Below are 18206 nucleotides of genomic sequence, written 5' to 3'. Positions count from 1 at the left end.
TCTTCTCTCCTCTATGCATCATATTCGATAAATTCAGTGCAAAATCATTTTTTGTGGTGTTTTTTTCCACCGTTATTGTATGTTTCATGTAAACCCAATAGACTTGGATAGTTTGACCAGAAAGATAAAAATTATATTCTAAATATTTCTACAGTATATCAAAAAATAGTCATTAACAGAAATACATTTCTAGATTATCACATTCTACATACTTAGAAAACATAAACAATGCTAACAGTTAAATGATTTCTTTTTCATTTTGGTGATGAGACTAGTGTTTGGTTCATCACGTTTGTATAAAAAAATAAAACACTGGGTGGTAGGATGATTTACAAAGTACCTGTCTTAGAACCTTGTTAACATTGAACAGCAGAGATTGGATTAGTTACGCTTCAGACTTTCAGACTTTGACGAGCCTAGTCCATTTGTAAATGACAGTATGTCTGTAGCCGTAGGTTATCTAATCCCCACAACAATGTGCCCACCTCTCTGAAAGGCATTGATTAAATAATATAAACCTTAAATATGCGTAAACTATCCCTTGTAGAATATAAGGTCCCAGTTTACAAAGCACAACATGAATCGGTCTGGATAAAACATCTTAAGGTTTCCGTAAAAAAAAAAAAAAAACTATCACAGTTTGAATGTGCTTTTTTCTCTGTTTTTTTTCTCTCAATTATTATGCTCATTATTGTATGTGTTGATGCATGTTAGTGTATGTAATTGTTTGCTGGATGTGTGTTGTGGCTCAGTTGTGGCCCTTGAAACAATACACTCCATACAGCTTATGCTTCTTGTCAGGGAAGCCACTGAACCTAACAGCAGCTTCAGTGGGACTGCAGCGCCGGCGGGGGTGGGAGATGGGGTAACGGACACTGCCATCTTCCAACCAGCCTGCATCACAGCGGTCATAGCCCAGCAGCTTCCAGGCAGCATACATCTGGCCAACCTTGGCAATTTGAGCACCGTCTTTTTGGCATGCCCTGACTGCCTCATCATAGGTCAGCTTAAAGGGTTGGATCAGGTAGTAGAAACGACCTGAGGTGACAAGAAAACAGAAGGATGAACATAATGGGTTAGAACATACAGAAGAAAATATATCAATGTATCAAATTCCTGCAACCTAACCAGAGTGACATGATCCTGTCACCACAACAAGACAGGATATACATGCTTTGATGCCTTTACAAATTTGACGAAGTTAAAACATCCATCATTTCATATTATACGCCATCGTTTGTTTTGTGGTGTTGCAAAATACACTGTTTACGGCAATATTGAGATGATGAAGATCAGATGAGAAGCAAGAAAGAGCCGTCAGGTGCTCAAAAATAAACCTTAGACTGAAACGTTAAAACAGCCTTTTTCACACGGCACGCCATGTAATAAATAGAAAGTAAATGGCAGCCGTTACAACAATCTAAAGATATATAGTTTCATGCATCGGTCACAGGTACACTCCAGGTACACAACGCCCAGCTGAAAACACTTTACACAAGTTGAGTTGCCCGAGATTCACAGAATTTACTGAAAATCCGATATATATCATTATCGGGATGAGAAATGTCTTACATCGGGATATGAGATTTTGGTCATATCGCACAGCCTTATATACCTCCTGTCATAAAAACAAACAAACAAATATTTTAGAAATCTGTTGAGACCATGTGTAACACTCAAACATTCAGGAATATAATAAAATAACTGTAATTTGTCATTTTCATCAAAAAATAATGATGTGATTTACTATCTTTTTTCAGCTATTTTGTAAAACGGTACATTAAAAGAATTTGGACAACTACAATTTTTGTATTTTATGATTAAAAGTATCATCATAAAGAGCTTGCAAATATTGGTGGAAGCATAAAAAATCATTTTGATAATTACCAGTACTTAGTACACAGCTGTGACATAAAACTTACACTGAGTGGTGGTCTAAAAAATCGGATACCACATCCTAACCCCACGAAGTCTAAGCTACCCTCTGTTCCACACTATTCAGTATTGTGCCCTGGGACACCTGAACAAAGAGGAAGGAGTCCAGTGGTGGAAACCATGGTCTGTCTCCTGAGCCACATCTATTCTAGGTGCTGGTAGTAGGAAGTAAGATGCAAGCATCCCAGTTGGAGCTCACATGGCTCTTCATACTAACTCATATTAAAGCTGGATTGAATAGTGTGTAAAAAACAAAAACAACAAAAAAACAACAACAACAATTTGATAAATATGAGGTCACTAGCTACATTTTAAAGACATGTTAATACCAAGTGTTAATTAACTTCTATAGTCTAACCTGCTATCCATCAGGGCACTAGCATCCCATTTGTGGTTAGGGCTGGATTTTGTTTTAGCCACATAAAAAAGAAGCAAACTTTCAGAAACTCTTACATGTTGGTATTATAGTATTAACATTCGTTTCTTTTTCAATTTTAGGTGGCCAAACAGGTAAAAATGTTTTCAATCAACTCATAACCCAGTAACCATAGAGAGGGTTACAAACCAGAGCATGTTGCCCTCAGTATTGCAGATGTGTTTGTTGCCAATACCTACAAAAACACAGTTTTAGTGCTGCTCCTCACCTTTGTACTGGGAGGTAAAGCAGAAAACATCATAGTGGTTCTTGTCCTTGTCTCTCAACCCATAGTTCCGAATGCCTGGCACTGTGCTCTTGCCACCACAGGGTTCTCTGGGGGTGTTGATGGGATACTGGACTGTGCCATCAGACAGCCAGCCAGCATTGCACCAGTCCATCCCTCCACGCCATGCGTCATACAGCTGGTCAAAAGATGCCACGATGGCATCCTGATCGTGACACGCCCGCTCTGCATCGTAGAAATTAAGGTTGTAGCGTCCCAAGCGGGGGTAGTATGGGAAGACAACACCTGCACAGACAGGGTGAAAACAGAAAATGAGGGCAGAGAAGGAGATGCAATAGAATAGAATATAATTTATTTTGAACATGTCAATATAACTAAAATAACAAGAAAACACATACACAAAACAAAGCAAAGGCATCAAAGTTGTCATTAATATCTCTATATCCACTCAATTTATATGCTTAAAAAGGGGTAGAAAAAGTTTACACTTATTTGTTCCTACCCGCTTGTTTCAAATTCCAAAATTTGCTTAAAAAAAAGGTATATAAAAATGAGACAAGGATTCAATAGAACACAATGATACAGCTATATTCATGCAACTTATTGTTTTTACATTAATCCTTACTACATAGGGTTTGCTCTGAGGGTATTTGGTCTTATTTGGAACAAGTTCTAAATGTTGTGGCTCAAAGATTTGTTTCCTACTTTATACATTATTTGTGCAGTTCTCAGGTCAACCAAGTCTTTAAATTTAAGAATATTTAATTTAATAAAAAGTGGATTTGATGGTTCTTTTTTGCAGAATATATATTGGATGGGTGTGTGTTCTGTATGTGGCTCCCAACAATTCCACATAGTACAGAACAGAAGTATAATGGAACAATACAAAGTATATAATGATGTTTGATTTAGAAGATCCTTAACTTTATAGAGATGGCCTGCAGCCAGGATAAACTGGATGTGTTTGGTCAGCTGTGTGTGTGTTTGACTGGCTCCAGAATTTTTTTGTCTTCAGGCAGTAATGCCTGGTGTGGCTGGCTATTCTCAAACATAATGAAGCTGCTAGAACAATGATATACACTATGCCCCCCTTTTCCATATTTAAATTCTAGTATTTTTTGAAGTAGTTCCAAATATTATACCTTCAAGGTCCAGCGACACCACTGCTGTTCCATCTTCCAGCCCGTCAATTACTTCACATTTATACCCCCCATAATCCTCCAAAGTGATTTCTGTAATGACTAGAGAAGCATCCATGGCCGAAGAACCTTGTAGGTGGACACGTCCATGGAATCTGCCATAACTCCTTTTGTGATAATCCATGGCAACAAACACATCCACCTAGAACACGATGAAAAGTGTTCATGTTATACTTTTCCACTGCTTTCAGTTTTTGGAATTTCTTAAGAATAGTCCAGCACATTTTGAACAGAATAAACAAGAAATTCAATTCAATTTTATTTATACAGCACCAAATCACAACAGCAGTCGCCTCAGTGCACTTTATATTGTAAGCTAGACCCTTCAATAATACAACAGAGAAAACCCCGACCCTCTATGAGCAAGTGCTTTGATGACAGTGGGAGGGAAGATGTCTTAGCAAGTGATGAATAATAAGATAATAAGGCCACCATTAGACATGTGTAACAAAACTAGTTTATAATGCTTCTACATAAATTATATATTGATACTCTGGAATGCTATACACAATGTTTTGAAAAAAAAAAAATACTAATGACAGTTCATTTCAAATAAATGATAACCTCTTTTAGATAGTCTGAGGTCAGCTTGGTCCATTTGATCCGCATCTTACGGTTTTGTGCCAGTGTTTGGTCCCTTAGAATCGTGCATGGTAAAGTAGCATTTCCCCCTCGTCTCGACACCACTTTGGTTTTTTCTGCTACCACTGACAGTTGGGGGCCATTTTCTGAAAAACAGCAACAAAACCTTACCTGAGACATTGACTGGAGATCCACATTCAATATATACATAGGACAAACCTAAGATAGTGATGTGATCAGTTGTGCGATGAGGAGAATAAGAATTGATGAAAAGGAAAGGGACTATTCAGGGACACCTGATTCAAACTGGGAGTTCATTGCACAGAAGAGGGGCCTGAAAGTTAAAGGCTCTGCCTCCCATTCTACTCTTAAATATCCTAGGAAGCACAAGTAAGCCCGCAGTCTGAGAGCAAAGTGCTTCAGTGGGACAGTATGGTTTTTAAGAAATGAATGCAGACTGATTATTAGCGACTTTATATGTGAGAAGAAGGGTTCTAAATTCGATTCCATATTTATCAACGAGCCAGTGAAGAGAAGCTAATAGACAGACAAAGTATTTTAGAAGTATGATTTTCTTTCTAGTCCCAACCAGAACTCCTGTCGAATGTTTTGGATCAGCTGACAAGATGTTTCTAGTTTTAGCAATTGTGCAGGTGAAAGAAGACAGATTTGTGGGGTATGAACCCTCTAAAATGTTTGTCCTCCAGTTTTAAAGAGGGAAATTCTATTACATTTTAGTCTCTAACTGAGATCAGACTATAACAAATTTGAGAATGCTGCAGCTATACAGCTGAATATCCAAGCCTGCTAGGCTTAGCTGAAAACTTTGAGGTTCTGGCATTCTGCCATCTTCTCTATGTATGGTCACTTTAGACTAGAAAAACAAAAATAAATAAATGAATAAACAACAACAAAAAAACAACAACAAAATGAAGCAAAAATGTTAAAAAATGCTAGTCCAGTTAAACTGTTTCTTTATCTTTACCATCAAGACGAAACTGCTCCAAGGTCTCAAACCAAGCAGCAAAGAATATTTGGCCATAGATCCAAACAGTGCCAAAAACTAATTGCTGTTGACACAGTGGCTCCAGTCACCATTTATTTCTTGCTGGTGTGGTCAGCTGCTGCTAAACTGCTTTAAACTTTACTTTAAACAATAACTAATAGAGATTAATTTATCATGTTTTATTTTACTAAAAATATTATACATTAGCTAGTGATATTGAAAAAAAAAAAGGAAATTGGAAGTCATGCTGGTAAAGATTTATATCATCATTCTCACTGAATCACGCAGCCTAAATGAAAAGGGCTTTGGTTTTGTTTGTATCTCACAAACAAGGAAAACCAAACAATAGATAAATAAATACATTTCCGAAGTGACTTGCATAACAAAATAGCTGTTTTGTGGGGTTTTTTTTACTATGTAAAAACTAGAGATATACAAAGTTTTCATTTGCTGATAAAAGCCAAATAAGAAAGCTCTGTCTAAGTTAGCTAAAAGTCCCTACATAGCAGTCTTATCACTGAGAACATGCTGATAAACTGAGGGAAGAAAGGACACTGCAGAGTGAGTGTTGTAAACGAAACACAGAAACAGACACTGGAATGACATTGTCACTCTCACAAAGAAACACAAGTGAACATGTACTCACCTGTGACATAAATGGTTCTCGAATGCTCCAGGTCAGGGTACAGAGCATCTAAGTCATTTTCTGCTACATTCAGTGATATCAAAGCCCAGATCAGCACAGGAATCATCTTCACTCACCAGCTAGGTTCTGACCACTGCAGAGACACACAGACAGAGGGTGGGGTTATGCTACAGTGAGAATGCTAAGGAAAGTTTTCCATGTATAAGCTATACAGAAAGCCCATTTATAAGCGTCTTCTGTATGCAACTGTATGACCCTGTGTTTTTATCTGCAGTGCTCTTTCTCCCCCGTGAGCTCCGTAATTACAGTTGGTTAACAGGACGCCTGCCTGCTGGGTACTGAGCACATCTAAAGATAAACACACACATCTCAAAATCCCATTTCTAAGTTGTTGAACGCAGTTAAACATACAGTCAGACTCAGCACATTAAAAGAAAGCTTCTCAATGCACAAACCAGACATCCCTACAAGCTACAGCCCACAGAAGACGTTCTTACAAATACACATTCTGTGTAAGCCATATAGTACATACTGTGCAGGAAGTATTCTGTCATTGAGCACTGTGAGAAAGCAGCATGTCCTGATGACAGCCCACACTTTTAGAAGGAGACTGCCACCGTGCAGCGTCACCCCTGCACCTCAAGCTTCATTCACACTCACACACTGGCGTAGCTGTAGTTGCATCCTTGTGAGGACACCAGCTGACACAACAGAAATTCTAGATTTAACAGCTAACTAGCCCTTTGAGGTTCCCCACATTTTGTTCATTGCCCTCAATTTGACTTAAAAAATTTCCTCACTATTTCAAGTGGCATTACATGTAAATATACATGTAATATATATGTATATATATATATATATATATATATATATATATATATATATATATATATATATATATATATATATATATATATATATACATACACACACATATATATATATATTTAGGTGGTGATGGGTGAAAAATTATTGTTGTACCCTTATATATCTTATACAAAATATAACAGAAGAAAAAAACCCCAAACAATTTCATTTGTTAAGCTGTAAAACATATTTTACAGCTTGTGTGGCAATATATGTGCTGGAGGATGGTTAGGAGTGCTGGCCGACTTTGCCAGGTGGAGTTCCTGAAGTCAGCAGAAAAACTGCAGCGTACACACACACACACACACACACACACACACACGCACACACACACACACACACACACACGCACACACTTACTTTACACCCCTCCCATCCTGAAAATAGTCATTATGGGCGGAACAACTGGGGAGGGTGCAATGATAAGGAAGTGAAGTATGTTGGGAAAGATGCATGTCGTTTAAAAAAAGGTAAAAATGCTTGAGTCAGAATGTGCACTGCAGGACACAAGAAAAGCAGGTGATGTATGAAATGATAATAGAGAAGCAGACAGAGAGAGACTAAGACTGGGAGATACGGCGAAAAAAAAAGAAGCTAAAGCAGGGAGGGAGGGAGGTGGAAGAAGCTGAGGGGACTGCAGCAGCAAAAATGATGCAGTTTGAAGCTTCACTGGCACCATTAGTAGTATCCATGTAGGTGATGAGCTTCAGCACCTCATCATCCACAACTGTCATGTGCTGACTTTATTTGAACAAAATGTTAACATTATTAAATAAATATAAAAGTTAATAAGTAGTGTTTTTCCATACAGCTGAAGAGTGGTAGTTTAGATCAGTTTGATAACATTTGCATTTATAGTACACCTCGTACGAAGAACCATTTCTTTTACCTACATAGATACTTACCAAGTTATAAGTTCATGGAGTCTTTTTACTTATCCATTTAATTCATGTATTTCAGTTGTGTAATCCTGGACATGTTACAGCAAGGGAATGTTTTTAATGCCTCTACATTGAACTGCAGTTATGTCTGTGATATTTTATCAAATTCTTGATGCCTGATTTACATTCACTTTTAAGACCTTGTAAGAGAAAGTCTTATTTAAGTTTCTGAAGATGTTTCAACTCTTATTCAAGAGGCTTCTTCGGTTCTAAACCCAAAAGGTGGAGTGCGCCAGGTATTTAAATCCTAGTGGGCGTTGTCCCCTTTGGAGATTAAACCATTACTGATCATGTGCTTAATCACATGAGCCGAGGTGTGAAAAAGGGTATGACTCATTGGCATCACTGGGGGTTGAGGATAAAACCACTATAAGACTTTGCCTCACCCTATCATGTGACCTATTGAGGTCATCAGATGCAAGTTGTGAGTGGGGGCTTTAGATGCCTGGTAAGGGATTTCAAGACTGAATTGTTTGTGTCGTAATTCATTTTTTTACTCCTCTTTCAAACCATCTGTCTTCTCTGTCCAAAATGTGAACATTGGCATCCTCGAGTAACCTTTGACTCTGCATTTAATTATTAGTTATAATTCATCTCTGGCTATCTTCTGCAAGATCTCTTTGATCTTTTTCTCCCCTCACCCCAGCCAGTTGCTCAGATGGCCGCCCCTCCCCGAGCCTGGTTCTGCTTGAGATTTCTTCCTATTAGAAGGGAGTTTTTCCTTCCCAATATCACCAAAGTAATGCTCATAGGGGGTCATATGATCATTGGGGTGTTCTGTTTTCTTTGTGTTATTGTAGTTTGTACCTTACACTTGAGTCAACTGCTATATAAATAAAATTGAACTGAAGAGGCATGTTTGTGTCTGTAGAAACCCTCACTGTATTTAAAATATCTCGTGATGAGGCAGAGGTGTAATCGTGTGCAAATCTGATTTGGGGTAAAGTTGGTTCTGCTTTGGGAGGAGCTGTCTTGCTGTAGTCATTTCTGACAGCCTCCTCCTACAAGGTACAGCATCCCCTGGGTAAACGTAGTGGTATGTAGGGCTCCACGTTCAGCTGCATGAAGCGTAAACACAAAACCTATTTGTACTCAAAGAGCATGATGGTTATGATTGATCATACTCTCTATCTCTCTATCGCTCTATCTATCTATCTATCTATCTATCTATCTATCTATCTATCTATCTATCTATCTATCTATCTATCTATCTATCTATCTATCTATCTATCTATCTATCTATCGAGAGAGAGATAGAGAGACAGAGAGAGATATAGATATATACCTAAATAGAGATATGTATGTATGTATATATGTATACGGAGAGAAAGACAACCATTAATGGTCACAACTTATTTAGAATCACTATTTAAACTGATGCTTGTCTTTGGACTGTTGGGGGAAGCCAGAGAACCCACCCAGAGTAGCTGGACAACCCCCAGCTAGTTTATTTAAAGCCAGGACCTTCTTGCTGTGAGGCAACAGTGCTAAACAATGAACCACAGCTGAAATTGGAAAATATTCATTCTTTTGAGATCTTATCAAAAATGTCTGTTTTGCCACAAAAGGATAGCAGCAAGACAGAAAGGGAAGCTTTACGTAATAGTAGTGTGACCTGCTGTAAAGTATGGTTTGGAGAATGAAACGGACAAAGGATGTTGAACATGGAGCTGCCAGGCAAGAGAAAAAGAGAAAGACCAAAAAGAACATCCATGGATGTAGAGAAGGAGGACATGCAGAGGGCTGGTATGACAGTGGAGGATGCTGGGACAGTGAGATGGTGGGTGGCATGAAAATGAGAACAGCAGGTATTGTTGAAAGGGGCATATATAGCCTGAGGCCGGAAGGGGTGTGAATGAGGAGTGGTCCTGTTCCTGAAATTCAGATGATATCTCCACTTGCTTCTTATCTGCATTTAACATATAAGATAATTGACTAATCTGCTAATATGTCCTTTGGGCATGCTGGCACAGGGGTCACAGCAGTCATAGTTTGGAATCTCTTGAACTTTTAGTGTTCCATGACTAACAGAGGACCAGAGCACTGATGTGATTTACAAACATAGCTGTTTGAACATGTGTTTCTTGGTAACATCATTCTCATGAAACTGGGAGTTTTCCAGTTGAATCTCCAACTTTAAGAGCTATTCCAGGCTACTTTTTCAAACAGACTGGATTATGAGCTGTGGAGTTGAATCAAATGCAGCATTAACCTTGTTTAATTAGTCTTTAATCAACCGCCACTGGAACACTGTGGCACTATTTTAAGTGGACCCATGAACTCATTAAACCTTCAACATTTCTAACAAACTGCTGTGGCAGTGGCAGTGGATGTGGATTGGAGACGGGCATCTGAACCACCTCAAATCGCTCCTTTTAATGTGGGGGAGTAGCAGCTCTACTCTGAGCCCCTCATGAACGACTGAACTTCTCCCCCTTTCTCTGAAGGCCAACCACCCTTCAGAGAAATCTAATTTCTGTTGCTTGCATCCATAATCTTATTCTTTCGATCACTACCCCACATAGCAGACAGGTCTGGCCCGGATCTGGAGCAGCTGGCACTGCTGGCTGACTTCTGGCATGGTAAGTCATTCAGATATGGGCCAGGCCTGGCGTAGATGGCACTGTTTATATGATGGCATGCCACATCTGGCCCGATTGTGGTTTGGTTTATCTGGCCAAGGCTCATAGAAAACAAGTCTGGCCTGTATCCGGCAATAAGCTGGCACTTCTGACTGACTGGTGTCATGGCAGGGTGTATGTCAACCAGATGTGGGCCAGGTCTGGCAATGATGGTGCTATTTATTTTCCTATTTTCCTATTTTAGTTAGAAGACCCAAATGCCATGTTGCAATACTATACTGCTATGGTAGCCAACTTTTCAAATGCAGGTTTGACAGGTTTGTGAGTGTACACTTTATCCAAAACTTAGTGAGGGTTTACTTACGTTTACCACGGGGTGGCTGTAGCTCAGGAGGTAGAGCGGGTTATCTACTGATCGAAAGGTTAGTGGTTCGATCCCTGGCTCCTCCAGGCTGCATGTCAAGAGTGTGAATGTGTATGAATGTAGTTAGGAAGCTCTCCGTTTAGAGAAATTGGGTGAATGTGGCATGTTGTATAGAGCACTATGAATAATCCTGGAGAGTGGAAAAGCGCTATGTAAGAAACAGTCCATTCACTGTCTGAACAGAGTTTCGTCATGTTTCTTTTGTGCTATCATGTTCCGGCACATGTTGTTATTACATGGCTTGATTAAGGTACACATTAGGCTGACATCTGGGGCCAGAGCTGAAACTGTTCTGGGCCAGCACAGGGCCAGCAGTGTGTCTGCAACTGGCCCGTGGGTGCACACAACTTACACATGGCCCACATACCGCAAAGAATGACGAGCCTTTGGTGGCCCAGATCTGGTTTGACAGAGGTAATCCACGCATGGGCCAGCACAGGACCACCAGTGTGTCTGCAACTGGCCTTGTGGTGGCCCATGTGTGGATCTGGGCCATACCAATTTTGCTATGTGGGACCCAGAGCTTATGACCATAGGTAAGGGTGCATGACTGCAGCTGCAGCCCCAATCCATCTGTCAATCTCTCGATCCTCTATCCAATCACTAATGAACAAGACCCTGAGATACCTAAACTCCTCTACTTGGGGCAGCAACACATCCCTGACCCAGAGTGGGCACTGCACCTTTTTCCCACTGAGGACCACGGCAACAGATCTGTGGGTGCTGATTCTCATTCCCGCCGCTTCACACTCAGCTGTGAGCCACTCCAGTGCAAGCTATAGACCACCTCCTGATGGCTAACTAAGCCCAATAGGACGGACTCCTCCTTCAGCTTGATGGCTCTCTTCTTGGATTACCGCCACAAAAAGCACCAACCACCTTGCAGTAAAACTGCAGTAAAAAACAGATGCCACAGATGTTCAAAAGCAGTCACAAAGCATTAAAATAAATGCAGTTTAGAATACATCTATGTCATGGGCTTGTGAATTAATGTGTTGGGTTGATTTTGCTGCCTTACAATTTGTGTGGATTGAAAACAGGCCCCCACATTCTTCTTAACTCTTATGTAGAAGTTGCTAAGCTCACTTTTCCATTTCCAAGCAACAACAGGAAATTTTACTGAGAGTGTTTTATATAAGGTTTTAAAAGCTGTGGGGTTACTTTTTTATTAAGCTGAGAGGCAGCAGCACGCAGAGAAAGCATCGGGATACAAAAACTAGGCTAACACTAGCTAGCTAGCAAGTTTATGAACCTGGTGCTAAACTGCAAGAAAGCACAACATAACAGTAAACCACTTACTCACCAAATCAGTGTACCACACATAAGAATCACAGCTGTGCCAATAATAACCACTTAAGTGGAAGCATTCTCCAGCTGCACGCTGGTTTGCTCAACATATTCTAGAAGACCCGTGCTGGCTACAATATTCTCATCAGGTTGAAAAGAAGAGTAAACATCCTTTAAACTTCTTAAATGTCTCCTTTGCACACGTCATTACTACATGTGATGCAATTTTATCTTATGTATTCAGAGCTGTTTTTTTTTTATTATTAATATCCAGATACTCTGTTTTTTTAAATTTAATGTTCTTTCCAAATTCCAGGTTTGGAATATGGAAATTGTTTACATTTATGACTAAGCCACAAAACAGAGTAACTTGAACCTCAAAAAACCTCCTTTAGAGAGAAAACTAAATTTAGTGTAAAAACCTTAAAAGAGAGACCTGATGAGCCACTTGGAGAGAAAAAGAAAAGTCTGTGTTATTTTCTTTTTTATTTGTAAGACATCATTTGCTCAGTTATGGGTTATCTCCTTTAAGGTACACATTTGTGAGTTATAACAGGGAGCCAAGCATCTCTGGACTGTTGCCTTCTTTTTAAACAAAAGCACCAAAACCTCAGGACAATGATACATGCAAAGGAATGCATTGGTAATGACATTAAGGAGACAATGAGATGTGAAGACCACCACAAAAAGACAAAACAATCATTTATGTCATTGTAAAATGACACTACTTGTTCTTGTGAGAAATGCATAAGTGATCATGAGATTTGGATTGTTTCATTGAACACTCAACTGTATAACTAGAAAATAGTTCACAGGTTAATGCAGACATCTCTCTATCTTCTTCCACTTATACAATTCAGGGTCACGAGGAGTTTAGAGGCTATCACAGAACAAGGGACAGAGTACACCTGGGAGAGGTCGCTAATTTGTCTTAGGGCTAACACATACAGACAAACAACTATCACCAATGTATGTTTATGGACTGTGGGAGGAAGCCAGGGAGTCCATACAGAGAAGAACATGCAAACACCACACAGAAAGGCTGGATATAAGCCCAGGACCTTCTTGCTGTGAGGCAACAGCAACCACACCACCACACTTCCCCAGTGTAAGCTTACAAATAAAATAACCATTATGAATTAAAGAGGTGGAGTTTTGTTCTGCTTGAATGGACCTCTCACTTCTGACTGAGTGAGAAGATGATGTAAGAGCTCCTGAGACGTTGTAGCCTGAGCGATAAACACAATACTTTCATTACAAACAAGTTGTTAACCTGGCTTATGCTGAAAACCAGTACAAAGGAGATGCTTTCCTCCATGTGTTTATAGACCACTCTGCAATTAATTGTTAATCATTTTAAACTGTAACTCTTTTCCACAGCATGTCTTTTATCCTGTCTTCCTCCTCTCACTCCAAACTGGTCGTGAACAAGAAAAAAAAGAAAGAAATCAGCAAGGGAGCATATACTTTTCACAGCACTGTACATGTCCTTCTGAGCTGTAGATTAAGCAGGACAATTGAAGCATTCAGTTTTAGTCAGTATCTTAACCAGCTACAGAGCAAGCTTCAGCTACAGCTATAAAAAGACAAAAATCTAGTGATAAAAGCAGCTTCTTTATCTCCCAAGTTGTAAAAGAGTCTAGGGAAAACTGGTTTCAGACAGGTATCAATTTGTTGGTTCAATGTGAATTCTATAAATGAGATTGCATTCAACAAACGTGACAACGCACAGGCCAGATCAGGCTGTTGTGGTTGGGTGAATAACTTTATGGTACAGATAGTGACAGACTCCTTTAATGTGCTGCTATCTCTGCTGCAAGCCTGCAAATGTTCAGAGCTCTGGACAACATTTAGGGTTACCTGACTTACACTGATACTTCTGGCTAAGAGAGAGGCATTCAGTCTCTGCAGCACCAGTGCAGAGGTTTAAATGCTAAACATATTTATTTTTCTTATGAAGGAGGCCACAAAGGTCACATTAAAACTCTGGCACAGAAAAAAAAATAAAACATGTAAAGATTACATAGGAGAATCATTCTTAAAATAAACTGAATGGAAACTTGGAGGTTTAGTGTAAACCTTAGCCTAGGGTATGCTTATGCATTTCCTTTCCTCGTGTAGTCTTTCTACAGGGAAATGATGCAGAATACATTCTATATTCAGCATCTCTAAAGTGGAGTAGGAACACCCTGTTGGAGAACGTTTTTAAAAGCTGTGAGGCAACCTGCTTTGGAAAAGCAAACCCTGCCAAGCATACAGACATTAGCAGTCACTAGAATCTACTATGTGTTTGCATGTGGGTGGGGTGCAATTCGATGGGTGTGGTATTTACTGTATATGCAGCCTTAGGTATTCACAAGTAGTCTGTCTCCTTATTGCACAGCTGATATATTTTCCTTCTATGGTTGACGTGGTGAGTTCAAACTAGTCTACTGAATTCTTTATTATACATCACCAGCACACCACGTCATACCTGCCACAAAGAGCCCTCAGTACAGAGCACAAGATTTTCCTTTTAATATTCCATATAAATATTACGAGAAAACAGTAATACTGTTGGTGACACTGATTCTACTGCAGGAATGAGAATAGCTAGAAATGTATGATCCTACAATCCTGCCCATCTCTGTTTTTGTTTCTACTTTTGTTTTCTGTGGGAAATCAAGCTTTGGTTAGGGTTAGATACACTCCTCATAAGCATCAAAATGGGTACAGCGTACTCACTGCTAGCCAAACACAGGAGGCACTACCAGAGCTAAAAGTAACTAAGTGTTCAAGTGCTTTTTTTAATCCTTGCCTTGTTAACTGTTTGTCCATTCTATTCCACTTATCCAATTCAGGGTCACGGGGTTGCTCTCCGATGTGTTCAGTAAGGTGTGAATTTTAGATAGAAAGCACTTAGACTTAGAAAAAAAGTGCTTCTGTGAATGGTTAAGTAAGGTACGAAGAAAAGTACTATATAGGAACCAGTCCATTGGAATGACCGGCCGCATATTCTCCTTAAATTGCTGGCTGTCTGAGTGTTGTCCAAAAAAACGATGTGGGCTTTATAGATAATTGGGAAACTTTCTGGTGGAAACCTGGTCTTGTTAGAAGAGACAGCAACCATCCCACTTTGGATGGAGCAGCTCTCATTTCTAGAAACCTTGCCAAATTTATTAACCCCCCCAAAACGTGATTATCCAGAGTTGGGACCAGGAAGCAGAATTGCAGTCTTACAAGCCTCTCTGCAGCTTCTCTCCTCCTGTTATCCCCCAAAACCTGATCCCCTTAGAGACTGTGTCAGCTTCCAAACATACGAAAAACAAACTAAAAACCAGCAAAAAAATAGCTTCAGTATGAGAAAAAGTTACCAAGAAAGATATTTCACAAATAGTCTTGTAGTGAGAAAAATCTCGACCTTGTGATTTCGTCCATCCACTCAACACCACAATAGACTCACCTACAGCATTTAACTGGGAGCACGGTTAAATAATAAATAAGGTAAGGTAATGTTACTGAAGAGAGAAAAAGTTCAGAAAATTTGGCTCATGTGTCTTGCTTAACATTTGCTATATAAAGGTGAATACACATAAATAGACACACGCAAGATATATTGATGCAGATTTTTCCCTTTCAACCTAGCAGCCAGTAGATGTTGCTGTTTCCTGCTCACTACTAATTCATATAAAATGTGTGTGTGTGTGTGTGTGTGTGTGTGTGTGTGTGTGTGTGTGTGTGTGTGTGTGTGTGTGTGTGTGTGTGGAGAATAACACCCCCTTTTTGATTAAGGGTTGACATGGTCCACTGCAGGCCCCAGTCTGAATGTATGTTTGTGTGTGTGTGTGTGTGTGTGTGCGTGTGTGTGTGTGTGTGTGTGTGTGTGTGTGTGTGTGTGTGTGTGTGTGTGTGTGTGTGCGTGTGTGTGCTCTGGGTGGGTGCAGGGGTAATGGGTGGGGGTCCGGGTGGAGCCGCAGAGTCTAAGCCAGCAAACAGAGAGGGGTTGTTGAGCTGAGAGCTGCTCACAGTCCTGATGTTTTCAGCTCTAAATCACTTGGCCTGTTGCTGCACAACATGGTCGACCACAACTATTCTCAGAAGTCTCACAAATATGATCAGCTGCACGATTCCATGATGAGCAGATGAATGAAGATGGGGAAAGAAAACAAAACCTTGGTTTATAGCGCAATGGAGTTTATAGAAGCAATTTCTGCATTCCACTTGCAATAGTCCAATAAGTCAATCAGTGAAAACTGTCAATATCAACTATTCTTAAAAAATAAATTAATCCTTGTTATGGAAGACACTGCTCTTTGCTCTTTGCAGGTTGCAGCAGTGGGACATTCTTCTTTATTCACAGATATTCACTTCACTTCTGTGGCTTGGTTAGATGTTCCTCTAGAACATTTTGCTTAGTGTTTCCACGGCAGGGCCCCTGAACAATCAAGCAAGCTGGCTTTTAATAGCACAGATTTCCAATTCCCTGTTCGCAGTGGATAACAAAACCTGAATGTACATCAGTTGTAATATGTCTTGGTCTGCTCACGCTACAAGAAAAACTACCTGACTGCCTTTACAGATATTAGGAAAAAAATTCAGGTTGTATTACTTTGCTTCAGAAAACAGTAGACTTATCACTGATAAGTTGATAAGTATCATTGAGCTGCAAGTCCCTCAACAGATGTTCCTTAACTGTGTGAAAGTACTACCCCCAAGCAGGAGCATTTTGTGGGTAAAAACACCTGAAACCTAAGCGAGACCCTGCCCCTTCTTCATTTCATCAAAAGGTTACACTCTCTAGCATGCATATTGAAAACTCAACTAAAGCTCAAGTACCTTTAAACCTATGTCTAAATATAGCACTCAATGAAGGGTGTTTGGAGTCTACTGCAGTGGAAATCCTTAAAAGTCCAGCTCCACAAGGAGACAAGCATTTCAGTTACCTTTTACAAAATCCCCAAAAATGTTCCAGACCTGTACACAGGACTCAACCTCAGGCAAGTATTTATGTTGAGGAGGAAAAACAAGCAGGACTTTTTAAAGGGAAAAGTAAATAGTTTTTGATCTATGCCAGTCAGAATGCTTTTTGTTTTTTTACATTTTAATATTTGTTATAAGATAGTAGAGTTGATGATAATAATAATAATAATAATAATAATAATAACAACAATAAAAAATAATAATAGTAATAACAACAACAACAATAATAATAATAATAATAATAATAAGAAGAAGAAGAAGAAGAAGAAGAAGTAGATTTACAAGGTGCTTAGTGAGTTCGTTTCTGCTGTTAAAAGGACAAGTCGGTTTTCTTTTATGAAAACAGTTATATAGCAAGAAACAAAAACAAAAAACAAACAAAAATAGTGTTACTACTTATTCCTATTAGGTTTGGTTTGTGATATGCACTTTAATGTCTCCATTACTGTTACACATCTTTCCTTTTCCCTAAAACACCTTGAGGTTATTACAAGGTGTTATATTTATTATTCCAATAAACATCGCATTAATTCTCAAATTCTTTGTAATGCGTCAAAGTGACAAGAGTTTCACAAGACTTTTTTTTGTACAGACAAAACGAAATAAAAAACCCAGCTCTTTACCTCGCCCTGTGCGCTGTTTGGAAGCTTCAATCCTGCGGCAGCCAAGAAGGTGATTGAAGCGTAAACCGTTTACGCACCAATTTAAGAGCAGCAGGCGGTGCGGGTGTTGTCGGTTTCTCTATCTACTCCAATAACAGGTTCCACTATCAGCACTAATAGCAGTGCGGCAGCGCGGTCCTCCAGCTTACACGCACATGGGTAAGAACAGTCCGACTTGCGAGCGGCACCGCGCGCATGCAGGTGAAGTGCGTGAAGTGTAAATCCACACTGTGAAGTGGATGTTTAGCCTTTTTGGACAACTATTTCCAAATGCCTCACACCCATTTCAGGAAAAGTGTCAAACAAAGGAGGTACCCTGTTGCTCAATCTGTGCTCACAGACTAGATTTGCACAAGCCCATCACCCCGCCTTCTCATTGCCTCTCAGCGCCTCTCAGCTTTAATCACACGTCGTGTTTAAAGTTAGTACACATTCAAACGTGCTTTTGTCAGCA

General features: G+C 39.6%; 1 protein-coding gene across 1 annotated transcript; it reads right to left on the bottom strand.

The window, feature by feature from the left end:
* Positions 1-714: 714 nt before the first annotated feature.
* Positions 715-17839, bottom strand: hapln1b (hyaluronan and proteoglycan link protein 1b). Its single transcript, XM_063480528.1, has 6 exons — positions 17714-17839; positions 6031-6163; positions 4361-4524; positions 3740-3938; positions 2580-2882; positions 715-1038 (listed from the first exon to the last, which is right to left on the bottom strand). The coding sequence occupies exons 2-6, from the start codon at positions 6134-6136 to the stop codon at positions 749-751; spliced, it is 1062 nt and encodes a 353-aa protein (XP_063336598.1). The 5' UTR covers positions 6137-6163; positions 17714-17839; the 3' UTR covers positions 715-748.
* Between the last annotated feature and the right edge of the window lie 367 nt (positions 17840-18206).

Source organism: Pelmatolapia mariae, linkage group LG7 (assembly GCF_036321145.2).
Source record: "Pelmatolapia mariae isolate MD_Pm_ZW linkage group LG7, Pm_UMD_F_2, whole genome shotgun sequence".
NCBI lineage: Eukaryota > Metazoa > Chordata > Actinopteri > Cichliformes > Cichlidae > Pelmatolapia > Pelmatolapia mariae.
The sequence above is the reverse complement of the archived record's forward strand: the minus strand, read 5'-3'. Positions and strand labels throughout refer to the sequence as shown.